The sequence below is a fragment of the Erythranthe guttata genome, chromosome 11, assembly GCF_056151865.1.
Source record: "Erythranthe guttata isolate IM_541 chromosome 11, IM_541, whole genome shotgun sequence".
Taxonomy (NCBI): Eukaryota; Viridiplantae; Streptophyta; class Magnoliopsida; order Lamiales; family Phrymaceae; genus Erythranthe; species Erythranthe guttata.
This window is the reverse complement of record NC_142543.1, coordinates 6,800,378-6,822,500: the sequence shown is the minus strand read 5'-3', so window position 1 is coordinate 6,822,500 and position 22,123 is coordinate 6,800,378. Positions and strand designations below refer to the sequence as shown.

General features: G+C 36.8%; 1 protein-coding gene, 1 long non-coding RNA gene and 1 pseudogene across 2 annotated transcripts; 1 reads left to right on the top strand and 2 right to left on the bottom strand.

Moving 5' to 3' along the window:
- Positions 1-4,974: 4,974 nt before the first annotated feature.
- On the top strand, positions 4,975-6,431 carry LOC105968174 (uncharacterized). Its single transcript, XR_001173733.2, has 3 exons — positions 4,975-5,136; positions 5,653-5,750; positions 6,324-6,431. It is a non-coding gene; the product is annotated as an uncharacterized LOC105968174 (long non-coding RNA).
- A 3,277-nt stretch (positions 6,432-9,708) lies between these two features.
- On the bottom strand, positions 9,709-10,809 carry LOC105967969 (uncharacterized). Its single transcript, XM_012992555.1, has one exon. The coding sequence runs from the start codon at positions 10,807-10,809 to the stop codon at positions 9,709-9,711; it is 1,101 nt and encodes a 366-aa protein (XP_012848009.1).
- Positions 10,810-17,162: 6,353 nt separating this feature from the next.
- LOC148766885 (uncharacterized) lies at positions 17,163-21,797 on the bottom strand (annotated as a pseudogene).
- Positions 21,798-22,123: the final 326 nt, after the last annotated feature.

The window sequence follows — 22,123 nt, the reverse complement described above, 5'->3', positions numbered from 1 at the left end:
CAACTAAAATTTTGTTTTTCTTTTTGACTATTTTGTTCATAATCAACTATAAATTTACCGAAAACAACTATTTTTTTTTCTCGTTTTTTCTCCTAATCAACTTTAAGAAAACTCTAAAACAACCACAAAAAATAGTTGTTTTCAATGACAAGTTTACCAAATAAGATCAACTAAAAATTAAAGAAATCAACTATAAAAAAAATTGAAATCACCTATAAAATATCGAAAACAACAATAAAATCTAGTTGTTCAATGAAATCAACTAAAATTTATCAAAAACAACTACAAATTGTCAAAAACAACTACAAAAATCGAAAACAACTACAAATTTACAAAATCGACTACAAAATAAACAACTCCAATTTTCTTCTACTTTGCGATGTCTGAGATATGAGTTTTCTTCCAGAGATAGGGCCAAGATACAACTCCGATCATATGAGTTTTCTTCCACAGATCTTCGTAGATTTCGAATATGCTATGCATAAAATAATCACGATGTCCGCAACTATTTCATACATAAAGACAAACACAAAACAATTCAATAAAAATTCAAATCAGAACACACAATAATATCCAAAATATGTAATAACATCAACAAATTGCTGATTTTCTATTTAAACAAACGCAAGACTCAAATCACAAAATTATTCAACAAATAAGACATGATAGAAATCGAATCATATTGTAATTTGACAATTGAATCAAGACAACAACATCATAACAATTAATCTAAAAAATCAATCAGTTGCAAAATAAAAATAATTAAATAATGACGGAATTTGACAGACAAACCTAAATAATCTCGCTTGCCTCGATCTGGATCTCGTCGTCACCGGTGTTACACCGTCATGAACGCTAAGAGGTCGTCGACGTCGGATCAGAGTCATGTGACGCTGGAAGTTGTTCCCAAAAAACGGCGGAGAAATGGATTGGAGAAGAAGCTTCGTCGTCTTCTTCATAATTGCCCTTGACCATGGGATTCGCACATAAAAAGGCTATTGGGAGAGAAGAAGAGGGATGAAAAAAAATATATAAGATCGTGAGGCGAGGGTGGGGGAGAGGCTGCGTGGCGGAGGTGCAGATCTGTGGCGAGGGAGAGAAAAAGAGAGAGATGCGGCTGGTGAAGAAAAGTGAGGGGAAAAATAGGATTTAATGATAATTAAGGGTAATATAGAGATATCCCTAAAATTCGAATTTATGGTAAATTAAAATATATAATGAGGGGGTTGTGACACCCCTCTCTACGATTACCCCTATTATATGTAATCTCAGCGGAAGACTTTTGAAAACATGATTTTTGTGGATATAAATTTACGTGAAATATTTTCGTTTTAAATCAGAGGGAGAGAGGGCACAACTTGCAAAACCCTAATCGATCAATTAACACCAATGCATGCTAAATGCAAGACTAGAAAGTAACTAGGCATGATGGACTTAAGGCAAATGCGGACAGATTCAATGCAGAAGCTTTAAAAATTAATTCCTCTTAAACTACTCATGCAAATGACCCCAAATTAATACCATAACATCTAAACCGGGTCTAGATCACTCAGTTAAAACAGTTTTGAAAGATGCATGGCCATTTAGGAGAAATAAATAAAATGGCACAGTCACTCGGTTTAAAATCCAGAACAGGGGAGGGAGTTTTGAAAATTCACAATACATTCCTCACTGACCCAAAAACTACCAAATTTTACCCCAAGGCAGAAAAATAAGTTTAAAACATTTTCCAAGTGAAAACAAGTCATTTGAGTGAGTGAAACTCCAGTTATACCAGAAAACACCCGAATAACCCTGTTTCAATGCAGTAGTGAGAAATAAATCATAACTAAATAAATACTTACCCAAATCATGCACAAGACCTATCAATATGATGAGAACAGACAGATGCAGAGACTCCTAAAATTTCATGATTTTCTAAGCAGAGAACCTATATGAAAATAATTTTAGAACATGGATACAAAACACGAAGAATTACTAGTCGAAAGCATGCATGCATATAAATAGTGAAAATTTGCTTTCGCTTACAAAAGGCTACGGATTACCGATTAATTATCCAAAATAGGGTAATCCTAATTACTATTACACACGTCGTTGTTTAATAATTCCCACCGATCGGAGGAAGCGAACGGTAGAAAATACCTAAGACCGTATCAAAAGTTTTTACAAGCATATTATACAAATAGAACCACATAACTAAATTAAGAGACAACACTATCCACAACCCCTCCATACGATCTCCTTCCGATTCTCGAGCTCGATTCCCAACTTCACTCATCGGGCCCTAAATCGGGTATACCTACAAACATACAACACCTATATGAGTCTTTGAGAACTCAATGAGAATCTTGAAGTAATATCGAATACACATAGCACATAGAGCATACATATATCTATATATATATATATACATACATATATCTTATACATGAACATACAACATGAAGTAAAACAATCATATACTTCCCTTTTTCGTCGGCGTTCTTCATTCACATAATTGCCACCACGCATAGAGTGAGATAATTCCCACCTTTATAACCCTATGATCCCAAGACCATAGAGTGAGAATATCCCACCTTTATAACCCTATGCCATGACACGTATTGAAGATTATAGGAGGAATTTCCCACCTTTATAACCCTACGATCCCAAGACCATAGAGTGAGATTTTCCCACCTATATCAACAACACCGTAATGCAACATGCATGACATGAAAAATTGTCGGGAATCCCTCGGAAGAGTCAATCTAAGTTACCGGTAAATAACCCCATATAATTCGAACCATGACTAACTACGTGGGATCAAACCACCCCTAGGCCCTACGGTACCAGGCTCGCCGTACCCGAGAAATTTACCGTAACCTCGAAAGACTATCCAACATAGTTTTATCTTTTTTAAAAATTCATGACACTTAATGCACCCACACATGCACCCTTCTACTTACCTTTCTCTCATCCTCACACCCAATGATTCACATAAGCAAGCAAGAGCACATAGGAGCACATAGAAAATACACATAAAGTTTCACAAAATCATTTAGTCATAAAAACATAGAAATAACCGAAATCTTAACATGCAAAAACAATCTAACATCAAAGTTCACTAGATCTAGCATTTTTACAAGAATAAAATTCAAGACTTCCATCTTTACATTTATCCAAGCAAATACACTAGATCTTCACATGCAAGAGTATTTTAAATCAAATTAGCACAAATTCTTAGTTCTTAAACCATTTTTTATAGAAAACACTAGATCTTAACATGCAAGACTTTAGATCAACCATTAATCACTAGATCTTAACATGCAAGACCTTAGATCAACAATCAATCACCAATCTTAACATGCAAGGCCTTAAAACAACAATCAACACAAGATCAACACATGCAAAACGCAAAATAACCACATAAGCAATTTCAAGCATTTTATCTCAAAAATTCGAAGTTCCTTAGTGAAGTCAAAAATTCATTTTCTTTTCACAAATCAACAATCAAACACTAGATCAACACATGCAAGGCACTAATTAAACCAAATAAGCCATTTAAAACATTTTTCCCCAAATTTTCGAAAGTTTCATGGCTAGGCCAAAAATTCATTTTCTTTCCAAAATTCAACAATCAAACACTAGATCAACACATGCAAGGCACTAATTAAACCAAATAAGCCATTTAAAATATTTTTCCCCAAATTTTCGAAAAATCATAGAATGTCAAGAACAAGGTTATCTTTTCAAAACACTAACATGCAATCATCATCTAAACCATATAATCAAATAATATGCAAGAATCAACAAATAAATCACATAAAAATACATAAAAACCGAAAATACTAGTGGTGTTGTAGGTTTGAGCAAGAATTCAAGAATTCTCACCTATACTCTTTAGGGGAAGGATTTGTTAGCTCTTTTCTCTCTAATACAAGAAGAGATTAAGAGTTAGATTACAAACCAATATGAAGAAGGAAGAGGAAATTTTCGAATAAAAGAGGAGATGAAGCTCTTACATTCAAATTCAAGAATCTCTTGAAGAAAATATTTTGAGCTTCTTCTACTACTAATTTCGAAAATGGAAGAAGAAAGAAGAGAAGAGAGATTTCTTAGGATTGTAGTGGGGAGATGAGAAAACACTTGGTAATGGGTTCTATTTATAGAGTGGGGAGGCTTGCAACCTTAATGGGTAAGTATTGAGGAGGGGCTTCTTGGCAATTAAATCTTTAGGTGGGTTGGGGGTGATTTTGCAATTTTCGAAAATAGGAGTGGTGGTGGTTCTTGGGTGGTTCAAGCTTGAGAAGGTGGTGGCTATGGTGGTGGGGGTTGTGGCTGCCGAAATGAAGAAGGAAGGGAGAAGAAGAAAGACCTTTGGTCTTACTTAAAGTGGAGTGAAAAGCATGCCTAGTCTCACTACTAGAAAACCAGCTTTTAATGACGGCTTAATGACGCATTTTAATGACAGCTTTTAAAATTGGTCGCAATAAGTACTTTATTGAGACGCTTTTGTGTAGAAGCGCTTCACTAGGTTTGTATAGCTATTTTTCCGTTTTATTTTTATTTTTATAAATGCATTTTGTGGCGCTTTTTAGGCGAGCATCGTAACATATTCATTGTATTAAGACGCTATTTATAAGCCGTCTTAATATATGGGTAAACATTATATAATAATAATAATTCATTAAATAATTTATCTTTAACATAACAAATTATTTTGTGGGCTAAAATCTCTGCCGTTCTTCCCTTTCGGCATTTCCCTTTTCTCACCGTGCAGCGAAGCAGGGTATTCAATTTTCAATGCAATTTTTGTTTTTCTCCACAACCATAGCTTCAATATTCCGTGGTCTACTCAATCTTCAAGGCAATTTTCGTTTTCCTCCACAACGGCAGATTCAACTACTATTTCGTAAACGAATAAGGTTTTTTTTTTATTTCTTTTTTTAATTTGTTAGGCAACAACAGGTTCGTGGAGTTGTGGTTTAATCAAATTTTGATTATTTTTCTATGAAAACGGATTATACTTCCGATCTATTTATTGATTGCAACTTGGTGGCAGCGAGGGTCAGCGGCGAGATAATACATCGTCATATTTTACCTAGGGTTCCATGTTATGATTGTTCTCATGCGCGATTCTTCTAAGCGGTTCTCAAGGTAAATTTGATTTCTAAATGATTTGCTGGCGAATATTTCACCTAATTGAAATTTATTTTTGGAGAAGGATAATTATATTATATTTTATGAGAATACACAACAATTGGCTTATGGCATTTCTGTTTTTGCTGTCAAGAAGTAGTTTTTATTTTGTTAATTATTAGTTTGTTTCATTTTAATAGCTGGAAACAGGATGGCTATTGAAAGAAATTGTTTTGTGGGATTATGATTTTTGTTACACATGGTAATCAAGAGATTCTTGACTGGTTTTTATTTATACTGTCTTTTGTGTTATTTGATATTTATTTTAGTAATGGTTGGAGTATTAGGGTGTGTTCAGCCTGGGTAACCAATGTTATATTAGTATTTTTATAGATTTTTCAACTGTTTGATAGCTATTTAGTAATTGTTAGAGAATTCGGGGATTAACACATATCTTGTAGGTCCCAAATGCCCTGGTCACTTTTATCACTCATATGTTCTATATATCACTTCTAAAATATTTGTAGTGTGCAGTCCCTAGCGTATGGAGTGGTGAAGGAGTGGAAGCAACACTTGATTTGCCTTACTTTCCAGTGGCTATCCTACGTTGCTCTTCATTGAGTAGAACTCTGGTATCTTTCTACAATCTTGTTACTCCTGTTGGACTAGTATGGTTTTTTGTATTTAATTTTTTTCTTCTTGTCATGATTTCAATAATAAGTACGTAGTATGACGGTGAACTGTATACTTATTTAAGTCATATGATGGGATAAGAGGTGAAGGCTTAGCTGATTAAGCATCCATTTAACAAATATTCTAAATTAAAATGTTCAAAATCATATTAGTAGCTAAACTTTGAGTGATTACTTATTTGCATTCTACTGTGAAACATATATCATTTTGATTTGTCAATGATGAAGACAATTGCTCTCGGTTCAAGAGATGATTGGTTGTGAAGGTTAATTATTTGCTTAAGAAGTTCACTTGCATTTAGGATAATCCTAATTCCTTGTTTACAGTATCAATTTTTATCTCATCTTCCACTTGACTACACAAGTATAATTTTTCCCTATTAAACTCACTTAATCAATTGCATATTATTCATTTTTTTATATTATTAGTGTTGATTTCATAATTGATACTGTTAATGTTGTATTTCCTCACAAAACTAACTTTTTTAGTACTCAAACATGATTGATGAGCAGGTATTTCAGGTATTTCGATGTACTTGCAGGAGGTGGAGTATTTTGACAAGTTGCAGTAGATGGTTCCAAGTCTTCTGGAGATACAATGAATTGATTGATAGTGTTTCTGTAAATAGAAGATTTTTTTATTGAATTACACCTCTTATGTAATTTGTTGTATCACATGAATGATTGTGAGATTATAACACTAATTTGTTGTATCACATGAATGATTGTGAGATTATAACACTAAATGAAATTTAAAGAGTTCAGTTGCACTATTTTTGGCATGTTGTAATGATATTATACTTTTAATACTTGTGTCTTTCAAATTAATATAAATCGAGATATAAAAATAACAGCAGGTGGTTAATATAGAAGAGAGGAAAACGTGACAACAAAAAGCGTCACAAGAAATACACACTAGAGACGAGTGGAAGCGTCCTGAGAGCAAAGCTATTGGGACGCTTCTTTGCCGTCACAATAACCTATTACCACGGCCACCTATGTGACGCTTTGGTTAGGCGTCACAATAGATAAAGCGTCACAATAGCCGCTTGTTGTGACGGTTTGGGGCGTCCTAATAACCCATTATTTTAGTAGTGTCTATAAAGTAGGGGGCTAGGCTTGGGTATTTCTTTCTATGCTCAAAGTACAACCTCACTAATGCATGTTTAATACTAATTAATATGCAATTTAAAAATCATGTGTGTGTATGTGTGGTGTCCGAAAATTCAAGAAATGTGGGGAGGATTTTCAAATTTTCTAAATAAATTAAAAATCCTAAAATGCATGAGAAAATTCATTTTTTTTTTTCTAAAATTTTGTGCATGCATAAATATGATGAAATGCTCATTTAAATTCATATGCAAAAATCCTAATTCATGAAAATAATTTATTTCGACATACTATTTCGAAATATTTCCCTAAGCACATAATTCACATAATCACATAATCACATAATTTCACATAATCACATAATTCACATAATAATTACCTAATTCACGTAAATACTAATCATGCAAGAATTATTATAAATTCTAATTTCACAAATATGCACTTAAAGGTGGTAAAAATTATTTTACCGAAAATGCGGGGTGTTACAATCTTCCCCCCTTAAAAAAATTTTGTCCCCAAAATTTGTACCTTTTTCAATTAGTTCCGGATAACGACTCACAATCTCATCCTCAAGTTCCCACGTTGATTCATCCGGAGAATGGTTTTTCCAAAGGATTTTGGCTAGGCGAATTTCTTTGTTTCGGAGTTTCTTAACTTTTCGGTCTAATATTTGGGAGGGTTCTTCGGTAAAGGATAGGTTCGGGCATAAATCGAGGGGTTCGGTTTCAAGGATGTGGTTAGGGTTGGGAATATATTTTCGGAGCATGGAGACGTGAAAGACACTGTGGATCTTGGATAGTTGAGGCGGTAGGGCGAGGCGATAGGCTTGGCCACTAACTCGGTCGAGTATTTCGAAGGGTCCAATGAATCGAGGGCTTAACTTTTCTCGTTTTCTGAATCGCATGATTCCCTTGAAATTTCAAGATTTTGCCGTCGGTTATTGAGAAATTTGGATTTTGACCGGTTGCTAAGCCTTCTCGGATTTTGACAAGTTGATCATCATGGTCTTGAGCAGACTTGATAGTTGATTCGAGCGGCGGTTTAATGATCAAGGCGGACATGGATTTTCGGCTAAGAGCGTCGGCGACAACGTTGGCTTTACCGGGATGGTAAAGGATTTCGCAATCATAGTCCTTGACTAATTCAAGCCATCTTCTTTGCCTCATATTGAGTTCTTTTTGAGTAAAGAAGTACTTGAGACTTTTGTGGTCGGTGAAGATCGAACATTTTTCGCCGTAAAGGTAATGTCTCCAAATTTTGAGGGCGAACACGACTGCCGCGAGTTCCAAGTCGTGCGTCGGGTAATTATTCTCGTAGTCTTTTAATTGTCTAGAGGCATAGGCAATTACATTCCCGTTTTGCATTAGGACGGCTCCGAGCCCGTGCTTGGAGGCGTCACTATAGACCACATAGTTTCCGGTCTTATCCGGTAGAGCGAGGATTGGTGCTGAGGTTAATCGCTTCTTGAGTTCTTGGAAACTAGACTCGCATTCGGGAGTCCATTGATACTTGACTTCCTTTCGGGTCAAACGAGAGAGTGGAGCGGCTCTCTTGGAAAAGTTCGGAACGAACCGTCGGTAGTAGCCTGCGAGGCCGAGGAAACTTCGGATTTCTCCGACATTACGAGGGATTGACCAATTACAAACGGCTTCAATTTTGCTTGGATCGACGGCTATGCCTTCCTTGGAAATTACGTGACCAAGAAAGCGGACTTGTCTTAACCAAAACTCGCATTTGGAAAACTTCGCATAGAGTTGGTTCTCTCGGAGGGTTTGGAGCACCATTTCCAAATGATTCCGATGTTCTTCATCATTTCTTGAATACACCAAGATATCGTCGATGAATACGATCACAAATTGATCGAGATATTTGCGGAAGATTCGATTCATGAGATCCATGAAAGCGGCTGGGGCGTTGGTTAGACCAAACGACATCACTACAAATTCGTAATGGCCGTAGCGAGTCCGAAACGCGGTTTTCGGAATATCTTCCTTCTTGATCTTCAATTGATGATATCCGGAACGAAGGTCGATTTTGGAATAGACCGTGGAGCCTTGAAGTTGATCGAAAAGGTCGTCAATTCGTGGCAATGGATACTTGTTTTTGACGGTGACCTTGTTGAGTTCTCGGTAGTCGATACACATTCGGAGGCTTCCGTCTTTCTTTTTCACGAAGAGTACCGGAGCACCCCATGGGGAAAAACTAGGGCGGATGAACTTCTTGTCGATGAGATCTTGAATTTGGTCCTTGAGTTCCTTTAGCTCTAACGGCGCCATGCGATAAGGTGCCTTCGAGATAGGAGCGGAACCGGGAATCAAATGAATTTCGAATTCGATTTCACGATCGGGCGGAAGACCGGGGAGATCTTCGGGAAAGACATCGGGAAATTCGCAAACGGTTGGCACTTTGGAAATGTCGGCTTTATCTTCGTTGAGAGTTTCCACTATGTCGACCAAATGACATAGATGCCCTTTTTGAATAAGTTTGCTCGCTTTGATGGCGGAAATGATAGGAATCGACGGATTGTACGAGCTTCGGAATTCGAGAGAACTCCCATTCGGTAAGGAGAAACGAACGGTTTTGTGGGCGCAATTGATTTGGGCGTCGAATTTTGATAACCAATCCATTCCGAGGATTATTTCGAAATGTTTAATGGGTAGGATGATTAGATCGGAGGCTAGGGTTTGGTTATGAATCTGAATAGGGCAATCTTTGATGATGAAATTTGATTTAAGTTCATCACCGGAAGGAATAAGTATGCTAAACAAGGCATCGGCTTGGCTGCGGACTAGGCGGAGTTCGGCAACGAGGGTACTTGAGATGAATGAGTAGTTGATCCGGAGTCGATGAGGGCATACACAAAATTATTATACACATTAACGGTACCTGCGATCATTGACGGGTCAGCTTCGGCTTGGTCTCTTGTCATGGCGAATACTCGTCCCGGCACTTGTCTCGGGGCGATAGGGCAGTCTCGGACCATGTGTCCGGGCTTCTTGCATCGAAAACAGTGGTTGGTTCCGGCAACACAATCGCCTGAGTGTTCTCGCTTGCATTTGGGGCAAAAGGGCTTGTTGCTCGGGGTCATGGTTGCTCGGTTGATCGGTTGCTTTCCTTTGGAGTTGTTGAGGTTCGGTTTCTTCCATGGTCGAGAAGAGGCATCGTGAGGAGGTCTCCATTGTCGGATTTCCATCTCGTCTTGTTCGGCTTCCAAGGCTTTGTCCACTACTCCGCGGAAAGTAGAGGCAGAGGTTAGTCGAACGTCGCGCTTGATTATCGGGTTGAGGCCTCTTAGGTAGTGATTCATCTTTTCGGTGTCGTCTTTGGATATGAAAGGTGCGTAGAGGCTTCCTTGCTCGAAACGGCGTGTGAATTCGGCAACGGTTAGGTTTCCTTGTTTGAGTTCGAGAAACTCCTTAAGCTTTTGTGCTCGAACATTTTTGGAAAAGAACTTTTCGAAGAAAAGAACTTTGAAAGCTTCCCAAGTGGTATTAGCTAGATCGATTCCACTCTTTGCGCCTTCCCACCAATTTCGGGCTTCGTTTTTCAACAAGAATAGTGCGCAATGGATTCGGTCGCTATCGTTCATCACCATGTACTCGAAAATAACTTCGAGGGATTTGATCCATTCTTCGGCAACAGTTGGACTAGGGCCGCCGTGGAATTCGGTAGGATGCATTTTCAAAAATCGCTCGTAGGTGGCTTGTGGGGCTGTATTTCTAGGTTGGGGAGGAGGAGGAGGTGGAGGAGGGTTTTGGTTTTGAAGGTTAATAAGACGGTTGATTTGTTCATTTTGTTCTCGGACGAGGGCGGTGAGGTCTTGGATGGTACGAGATTGATTGTGAGGATCGTTAGCGGCATTTTGAGCTCGAGTTCTTGCTCCCGACATTCTAATACTTAAACATATACAAACAATTCACATTAGCCATAAAATTCACATAAACATATACCTGCCCGAGTGTTCAGTTGGAGTCGTGCTTTGAGAATCGTGAAGGTATTTAGGTCGTATGGAGAATTCCGGGATCGTTGCTCTGATACCACGTCTGCTGTGACACCCCTCTCTACGATTACCCCTATTATATGTAATCTCAGCGGAAGACTTTTGAAAACATGATTTTTGTGGATATAAATTTACGTGAAAATTTTTCGTTTTAAATCAGAGGGAGAGAGGGCACAGCTTGCTAAACCCTAATCGATCAATTAACACCAATGCATGCTAAATGCAAGACTAGAAAGTAACTAGGCATGATGGACTTAAGGCAAATGCGGACAGATTCAATGCAGAAGCTTTAAAAATTAATTCCTCTTAAACTACTCATGCAAATGACCCCAAATTAATACCATAACATCTAAACCGGGTCTAGATCACTCAGTTAAAACAGTTTTGAAAGATGCATGGCCATTTAGGAGAAATAAATAAAATGGCACAGTCACTCGGTTTAAAATCCAGAACAGGGGAGGGAGTTTTGAAAATTCACAATACATTCCTCACTGACCCAAAAACTACCAAATTTTACCCCAAGGCAGAAAAATAAGTTTAAAACATTTTCCAAGTGAAAACAAGTCATTTGAGTGAGTGAAACTCCAGTTATACCAGAAAACACCCGAATAACCCTGTTTCAATGCAGTAGTGAGAAATAAATCATAACTAAATAAATACTTACCCAAATCATGCACAAGACCTATCAATATGATGAGAACAGACAGATGCAGAGACTCCTAAAATTTCATGATTTTCTAAGCAGAGAACCTATATGAAAATAATTTTAGAACATGGATACAAAACACGAAGAATTACTAGTCGAAAGCATGCATGCATATAAATAGTGAAAATTTGCTTTCGCTTACAAAAGGCTACGGATTACCGATTAATTATCCAAAATAGGGTAATCCTAATTACTATTACACACGTCGTTGTTTAATAATTCCCACCGATCGGAGGAAGCGAACGGTAGAAAATACTTAAGACCGTATCAAAAGTTTTTACAAGCATATTATACAAATAGAACCACATAACTAAATTAAGAGACAACACTATCCACAACCCCTCCATACGATCTCCTTCCGATTCTCGAGCTCGATTCCCAACTTCACTCATCGGGCCCTAAATCGGGTATACCTACAAACATACAACACCTATATGAGTCTTTGAGGACTCAATGAGAATCTTGAAGTAATATCGAATACACATAGCACATAGAGCATACATATATCTATATATATATATACATACATATATCTTATACATGAACATACAACATGAAGTAAAACAATCATATACTTCCCTTTTTCGTCGGCGTTCTTCATTCACATAATTGCCACCACGCATAGAGTGAGATAATTCCCACCTTTATAACCCTATGATCCCAAGACCATAGAGTGAGAATATCCCACCTTTATAACCCTATGCCATGACACGTATTGAAGATTATAGGAGGAATTTCCCACCTTTATAACCCTACGATCCCAAGACCATAGAGTGAGATTTTCCCACCTATATCAACAACACCGTAATGCAACATGCATGACATGAAAAATTGTCGGGAATCCCTCGGAAGAGTCAATCTAAGTTACCGGTAAATAACCCCATATAATTCGAACCATGACTAACTACGTGGGATCAAACCACCCCTAGGCCCTACGGTACCAGGCTCGCCGTACCCGAGAAATTTAGCGTAACCTCGAAAGACTATCCAACATAGTTTTATCTTTTTTAAAAATTCATGACACTTAATGCATCCACACATGCACCCTTCTACTTACCTTTCTCTCATGCTCACACCCAATGATTCACATAAGCAAGCAAGAGCACATAGGAGCACATAGAAAATACACATAAAGTTTCACAAAATCATTTAGTCATAAAAACATAGAAACAACCGAAATCTTAACATGCAAAAACAATCTAACATCAAAGTTCACTAGATCTAGCATTTTTACAAGAATAAAATTCAAGACTTCCATCTTTACATTTATCCAAGCAAATACACTAGATCTTCACATGCAAGAGTATTTTAAATCAAATTAGCACAAATTCTTAGTTCTTAAACCATTTTTTATAGAAAACACTAGATCTTAACATGCAAGACTTTAGATCAACCATTAATCACTAGATCTTAACATGCAAGACCTTAGATCAACAATCAATCACCAATCTTAACATGCAAGGCCTTAAAACAACAATCAACACAAGATCAACACATGCAAAACGCAAAATAACCACATAAGCAATTTCAAGCATTTTATCTCAAAAATTCGAAGTTCCTTAGTGAAGTCAAAAATTCATTTTCTTTTCACAAATCAACAATCAAACACTAGATCAACACATGCAAGGCACTAATTAAACCAAATAAGCCATTTAAAACATTTTTCCCCAAATTTTCGAAAGTTTCATGGCTAGGCCAAAAATTCATTTTCTTTCCAAAATTCAACAATCAAACACTAGATCAACACATGCAAGACACTAATTAAACCAAATAAGCCATTTAAAACATTTTTCCCCAAATTTTCGAAAAATCAAAGAATTTCAAGAACAAGGTTATCTTTTCAAAACACTAACATGCAATCATCATCTAAACCATATAATCAAATAATATGCAAGATCAACAAATAAATCACATAAAAATACATAAAAACCGAAAATACTAGTGGTGTTGTAGGTTTGAGCAAGAATTCAAGAATTCTCACCTATACTCTTTAGGGGAAGGATTTGTTAGCTCTTTTCTCTCTAATACAAGAAGAGATTAAGAGTTAGATTACAAACCAATATGAAGAAGGAAGAGGAAATTTTCGAATAAAAGAGGAGATGAAGCTCTTACATTCAAATTCAAGAATCTCTTGAAGAAAATATTTTGAGCTTCTTCTACTACTAATTTCGAAAATGGAAGAAGAAAGAAGAGAAGAGAGATTTCTTAGGATTGTAGTGGGGAGATGAGAAAACACTTGGTAATGGGTTCTATTTATAGAGTGGGGAGGCTTGCAACCTTAATGGGTAAGTATTGAGGAGGGGCTTCTTGGCAATTAAATCTTTAGGTGGGTTGGGGGTGATTTTGCAATTTTCGAAAATAGGAGTGGTGGTGGTTCTTGGGTGGTTCAAGCTTGAGAAGGTGGTGGCTATGGTGGTGGGGGTTGTGGCTGCCGAAATGAAGAAGGAAGGGAGAAGAAGAAAGACCTTTGGTCTTACTTAAAGTGGAGTGAAAAGCATGCCTAGTCTATAAAGTAGGGGGCTAGGCTTGGGTATTTCTTTCTATGCTCAAAGTACAACCTCACTAATGCATGTTTAATACTAATTAATATGCAATTTAAAAATCATGTGTGTGTGTGTGTGGTGTCCGAAAATTCAAGAAATGTGGGGAGGATTTTCAAATTTTCTAAATAAATTAAAAATCCTAAAATGCATGAGAAAATTCATTTTTTTTTTCTAAAATTTTGTGCATGCATAAATATGATGAAATGCTCATTTAAATTCATATGCAAAAATCCTAATTCATGAAAATAATTTATTTCGACATACTATTTCGAAATATTTCCCTAAGCACATAATTCACATAATCACATAATTTCACATAATCACATAATTCACATAATAATTACCTAATTCACGTAAATACTAATCATGCAAGCATTATTATAAATTCTAATTTCACAAATATGCAGTTAAAGGTGGTAAAAATTATTTTACCGAAAATGCGGGGTGTTACAGGGGTTTTCACTAATATGCAAAATGATCTTATATCCATCCTAATATAACTAAATGTGTTGGGGGGTTTTCACTAATAATCCCTAATTAAAAATGTTTGTTTTATATGTTACTAGTAATTATTCTCGTGCGATGCACGAAATTGCATTTTAATAGTTCAGAAAACAAAGATCACTTAAATACATGATAATAACAAGTATAATAAGAAATATACTTTACACTTTTATTACAATAGTCATACAAATATGATAATACAAACACATTCCTCAAAAGGTTATACAAAATAATTAGTTGTGATAAAATAAATTTTGATCGTTAAAAAAAAAAGCAATTATCAAACTAAAAATTTAGAGAGAAAGAAAACATATAAATATAATTAGCAGTTCAAATAAAGTGATTGGTGTTAAATAGATTCTACACGGTTTGGTTTTAATTTTGAACTTTTTATAATTAAAAATAATAACAGTTACAAAAATGCCGTTAGGGTTATTGAGTAATGTTTCTGTGTTTTATATATAAGATATAGATTAATAGCTTAGAATTCTTTTTTCCACAAAATATTTATTCTATACAATTAAAATAAATCAATAAAATAATAATTAAAAGAACATCGTATTGAATATGCTAATATAAATAAAATAAATTAAATACTAAAAATTTAGGAAAGTTGGTCAAATATTTTTTCTTAAAAAACTTAATTGATACATAAAATAATTATGACAAACAGTTGAATAGGAAGACAAATTATAAAATAATTCATACACATGATAATATTTTTTGATTTTTTAAAATATAAAATTCATGAAGAATATATATATATATATATATATATATATATATATATATATATATATATATATATATATATATATATATATATATATATATATATATATATATATATGTTTAAATGTGTATACAAATACTAAATAGGAAACAATTTAAATTGATACTAAAATAACAAATGTCAACTATGATATTGACTAATACACATGTATCAATTGAATGTCAACTAAGTAATTTGAGCAAATTGGGATAATTACAGTTTTGGTCCCCCAAGTTTGCACGTTTTTCACTTTTGTTCCCCCATTTACCGCCGTCAATAAAATACACACTAATGTTGTCAGATTTTAACACATTTAGTCCATCCGTCTTTTTGACCGTCAAGAATTAACGATCAACTGTAAATTAGGGCTGAATTTGGGATTTTTTATTGAGAAAATTGCACTCAGACCCCTGCATTCTTTTAAAATATTTTAAAAACCCCTAAAAATTTATTCAACCATAATTTAACTCCAATTTCATCATTTAATCAATTTTGACAAACGACCACGATTTTTACCACCATTACCGTTGACATTTGACCGCCGTTGATTTTTTTTGTGACTTTTTTTTTCGGCAATCAATTTTTTTAATACTGTTTTTGACGCGGGTTCACCGACATTGTATTCTCGGTTAACAGTGTTGAATTTTTCATTTTTCTTGATTTTTTTGAAATTTTTCATGTGACTTTTTTTTTCCGATTAACACAATATTATTACTGTATAACACAATAATAATACTATATTAATATCTAGTATTGTAATATTAAAATTACAAACTTCAAACAAAATATTTATCTAAAATTCTGGGGCCTAAATACAATTTAAAAAATTCTAAAATCCATAATTTTTTCCCCTCAATTTTTTCTTCGTGGAACCGCCAGTGCGTCCCAAATTTCTTCCCGAAAAAACATGAAGAAGATGAATTAGGCATGTGCGGAGTAATTTGGAAATGAGATAACCACTTTAGTACAACGGTTTTTGGGGCTAACACCGGCTGATACGAACCCCGTAGAACTTATTACGGGACCCAATAATCTTATGCGGAAGCAAGAACGGAACGTCCAAAAAATAAAGGATTCGATTGGCGGACTTCGGAATATTGACACCGTAGCTATAAAGGGCTATATTATCAAGGTGGAAGTATTGACCCCGTGATTATAATGAATCAGAAACCAATACTATATTGCTAAGAATAATTCACAAGAATCCACTCGCAAAATATCCCGAAGAGCTGTTGAAGAACAACGAAGAAGAATTTTAATCTCTCAAAATAATACTTAAAAACGTCCAAATAATAATGACCTAAAACAACCTATTTATAAGTGTCAAAGAGACCTAATCCAACAAGGAAAATAAATCCTAACTTATCTATTATAAGGAAATAACGAAATAAACTAAATATAGTCTAATTCGGACTCTAAATAACAAGAAATAAATTTTCCAATAAAAAAATACGAAAATTAATAATAATCATCATTTCCAAGTCACGTCTTCTTCGGCTGGATGACTAGACGGGCTCAAGTCCTTGAGCTCGGCTTGCTTCACAATCTGGCCCGATAATTCGCTCCAATTAAGCTCAGCTAGGATCGAACTAGACTTCGTCAATTCTTCCTTTTGGAGCTCGTGTTCAACTAAGTTAAGCATGGCTGCTTCAATGCGCTTGGCCCGAGCTCGGGTAATCGGTCCTCTTGGCACATGCAGCTCGTCCAAGTCATCAACTCATTCATCCAGCTCGGCACTACCTCGCGTAATTGGATGGATCGTATCATCCTCCCCATCTTGAAAATGATTCGTCTTCGAATCTGAACCTACATCAAATGGAGATAGGTCAGAAACATTAAATGTCGAACTAACTTGATACTCACTTGCAAGGTCGATCTTATAGGCATTATCGTTAATCTTTTCCAGCACTTGGAAAGGTCCATCTCCTCGTCGCTTAAGTTTTGAACTCCGCTGATTGGAAAACCTTTCCTTTCGAAAATGAACCCAAACCTAATCTCCTTGCTGAAAAGTAAGGTGATTTCGCCCCTTATTAGCTCGGTTCGCAACTTGGTCATTCATTTTCACAATGTGTTCGCGTGCTTCTTCATGGATTTTCTTCACTAACTCAGCCTTACGGTTCCCATCTAGACTAGAAATCTCATTAACAGATAAAGGCAACAAATCCAAAGGAGTTAGCGGATTAAAACCATAAACAATCTCAAAAGGTGAAAACTTTGTAGAAGAATGCACAGATCTATTATACGCGAACACAATAAAAGGAATACATTCCTCTCATGACTTTAGGTTTCTTTTAAGAACAGCTCGCAATAACATACCTAAAGTTCGATTAACTACCTCGATTTGGCCATCGGTCTGTGGATGACAAGTAGTAGAAAAGAGTAAAGTCGTACCTAACTTACCCCACAAAACACACCAAAAATGACTAAGGAATTTAACATCCCTATCACTAACAATAGTACGAGGTACCCCATGCAATCGCACTACTTCACTGAAGAATAAATTTGCTACATGCGTAGCATCACCAGTTTTATGACATGGAATGAAGTGTGCCATTTTAGAAAAACGATCTACCACAACAAAAATAGCATCTCGACCTTTACTAGACCTCGGCAACCCTAAAACAAAATCCATTGATACATCGGTCCAAGGGTGAGTAGGAACAGGTAATGGCATATATAATCCATGTGGTTTAACCCTAGATTTAGCTCGCCTACACGTTAGACACTTCGAACAAATCCTCTCAACATCTCGCTTCATACGCGGCCAAAAGAAATGTTCTTTTAAAATATCTAATGTTTTAGAAACACCAAAATGTCCCATAAAACCATCTCCATGTGATTCTCGCACAAGTAATACACGAAGTGAACAATTAGGCATGCAAAGTTTGTTTTCCCTAAACAAATAATCATCATGCTTGTAGAATTTTTCAAAAGTTCCTTTTTGACATGCAGCAAATATAGTAGCAAAATCATGATCATTCACGTACAGCTCCTTAACATGCTCAAAACCTAAGAATTAAGAACTAAGGGTCGACACGAGAACATACCTGCGAGATAGTGCATTAGCTACGACATTATCTTTACCTTGTTTGTACTTATCACAAAAGGAAACATCTCGATAAACTCCACCCACCGAGCATGTCTTCGGTTCAGCTTGCCTTGGCCCTTAAGATGCTTTAGCGATTCGTGATCTGTGTGTATAACGAATTCCTTAGACCACCAGTAATGTTGCCGAGTCTCCAAAGCTCGCACCAACGCGTAGAGCTCTTTGTCATAGGTTGAATATTTCAAGGTTGCGCCATTGATCTTCTCGCTGAAATAAGGGATAGGTCGCTTGTCTTCCATAAGCACTAGACCAATACCAATTCCTGAAGCATCACATTCGATTTCAAAAGTTTTAGAAAATTCTGGTAAAAGTAATAAAGGAGCGGAACTTAGCTTATCTTTCAAAGTGTGAAATGCATTCTCTTGCGCCTCGCCCCACTTGAAGACAACCTCCTTCTTGATCACCTCGGTCAAAGGTGCTGCAATTGTGCTGAAGTTCGGTACAAATCTCCTATAGAATCCCGCTAGGCCATGGAAGCTTCGCACCTCGGATGCGTTCTTGGGTGTTGGCCATTCACGAAGTGCTTTAACCTTTTCCTCGTCCACTTCAACGCCCCTAGAACTCACAACAAAACAAAGGAAAACTATCCTATCTAGGCAGAAATCACATTTCTTTAAATTAGCATATAATTGTTCTCGCAGTAAGGACTCCAAGACACACGTCAAATGCTCAACATGATCATGCAAATTATTGCTATATACTAAGATATCATCAAAGTAAACAACAACAAATTTTCCTATGTAAGATCGCAGAACATGATTCATAAGTCGCATAAACGTACTTGGTGCATAGTTAAACCAAAAGGCATCACTTACCATTCATACAATCCGTGCTTAGTTTTAAATGCAGTTTTCCACTCATCTCACTCTTTCATGCGAATTTGGTGATAATGGAACCATGTAGTTCATCTAACATGTCATCTAATCGAGGACTGGGGTGTCGATACTTTACCGTAATTTTGTTGATGGCTCGAAAATCAACACACATTCTCCAACTCCCATCCTTCTTCGGTACAAGTAAAACAGGCACTGCACAAGGACTCATGCTTTCTCGAATGTGTCCTTTAGCTAACAGGTCGTCCACTTGCCGTTGTAACTCCTTCGTCTCCTCGGGACTACTTCGGTAAGCTGGTTTATTTGGAATTTGGGACCCTGGAATAAAATAAATTTGGTGCTCGATCCCTCGAATTGGTGGCAACCCCGTTGGCATCTCGTCCGGAAAGACATCATCGAACTCCTGCAAAAGAGAAATAACAATACTAGGCAAAGAAGAATTAAGGTTAGCATTAGAAAAATAGGACTCCCTAAACACTAACAACATCATTGTTCTCTCACCCTTACATGCACTCTTAATCTCTCTTTCTTTTGCATAAAAGCTCACTTTTCTCTCATCTTTCTTTATTAAGTCTGCACTCTCTTCTTTTTCTTTTCTCACTTTGGCTAAACTCTCTTGTTTTACCTCTCCACTACTACTAACACGTTCATTCTCATTTTGTTTTGAACTTGCAGCAATGGACTTCTTAATCTGATTTTGCTCCTCAAACACCTAATGAGGTGGTAAAGGTGCAAGTGTGATTCGCCTGCCATCCTTAGTAAAAGTGTAGCGATTTTTGTAACCATCATGGACTGTTCGTCGATCAAATTGCCAAGGTCGCCCAAGTAAGATATGACTTGCTTGCATGGGCACAACATCACACATCACCTCATCTTTGTATTGTCCAATACTAAAGAAAATCAGTACTTGTTTCGTCACTCTCAACTCGCCACTTACATTCAGCCATTGAAGTTTGTAAGGTCTCGGATGTTTGGTGACTTGCAGCCCTAGCTTATCTACCATTAGCTTGTTCGCTACATTCACGCAACTTCCTCCATCAATTATCAATCCACATACTCGGTTCTGAACATGGCAGCGTGTAAAGAAGATGTTCTCTCGCTGTATTACATCACCATCTTCTTCAGTTTGCACGTGAAGAGTTCGAAGTACAACAAGTGCGAGTCCATCAACAGCTTGTACCACGTCACCTTCAATAGGTGCTATTTTTGAAGTTGACTATTCCTTCTCCTCGGACTCCAGCTCGCCATTATCCAATAAAATCATAGCTCGCCGGTTAAAGCAGTCCATGGCGATATGACCTGCTCCATGACATCTATGGAATTTAATATCACGTGTTCGTTGTGGTTGTGACGAATTATTACCTCTCTCAGGTGGTGCTCGGTTGATTGAATTTTCATTGGAAGGTTTCGTTGTCGATTTCTCCTCGGGTTTCGAAGTAGGATTCCATCGCGATTTCCAGCTTGATGCCTCGGCCCGAGCTGTAGTTCTCCCTCCTCGCTTAAGCTGCCTCTCAACTTTCATGGCCATGTGAACGACCTCCTCAATCTCAACGTAGTGCTGCAACTCCACTACATTAGCGATCTCCCGGTTCAGCTCGCAAATAAATCTTGCCATCGTGGCCTCTCGATCCTCCTCAATATTGGCTCGAATCATTGCAATCTCCATCTCCTTATGGTACTCCTCGACTGATTTAGTACCTTGCTTCAAGCTTTGCAATTTCAGATGTAAGTCTCTATAATAATGTGAGGGCACGAACCTCCGTCTCATAAGTGCCTTCATAGACTCCCAATCGACAATTGGTGGTTCGCCGGTTCTGCGTCTAGTCACTACCAATTGATCCCACCAAATGATAGCATAATCGGTGAACGCTACAGCTGCAAGCTTCACCTTCTTTTCCTCGGAATAATTGTGGCAATCGAAAACGAGCTCAACCTTTCTTTCCCATTCTATGTGTGTCCCGGGATCACTCTTCCCTTGGAAAGACGGTATACTCAATTTGATCGAGCTGAGGTTTCGATCAACTTCATCTATTTCTCGACCCACATTACCTCGCCTTGGTATGTCAAATCTGCCACCTCTGTTCCCTCGTCCTCTATGCCATCGTCTAGAAGTATTAGACTCTACCTCAGATTCTTCATCGAAGAATTGTTCATCGAACTCCAATTCGTCACGTTGGCGTACAACAGGTTGACGAATAGGTTGCCGCAATTGTGGCGCCGGTGCAGGTCTTACCCTACTCAACTCATCGATTTGATTTTGCATCCTTTGAAGGGTTATATGCAGACGTTGGAAGTGCTGCTCCGTGGTTTCGTCCCTTTCATCACCACTCCCATTCCTTGACATGATGTTCGAACTGCAAAATATTGTTAAAGAAAAAAAAGGATTTTCCTCACCACTCCCTCACGTGTATCACTCAATATGATGTTCACTCAATTCACTCGTGTTTCACACAATTAGGCTTTTACCCTCTTTTGTTCTCACACTCTCTTGCCTTTTTCCACTCGTAAACTCCCTTCGAAGTTCTAAAGAAACTAATCGAGAAAATATTAAGTGGATTTTCGTTTTTTATTCAAAGCTAGATAGTATTTTATCAATTCAGAAATCATGTGGAGGCAAATAAAAGGAATTTCGAATTTAATGGCAAAAGGAAACAAAAGGAATAGGAAACAAAGAAACAACGTGGAATTCAATTAGGAGAAAGGTAGACAACGAAACAAGATATTCAAGGAGTTGCCCAA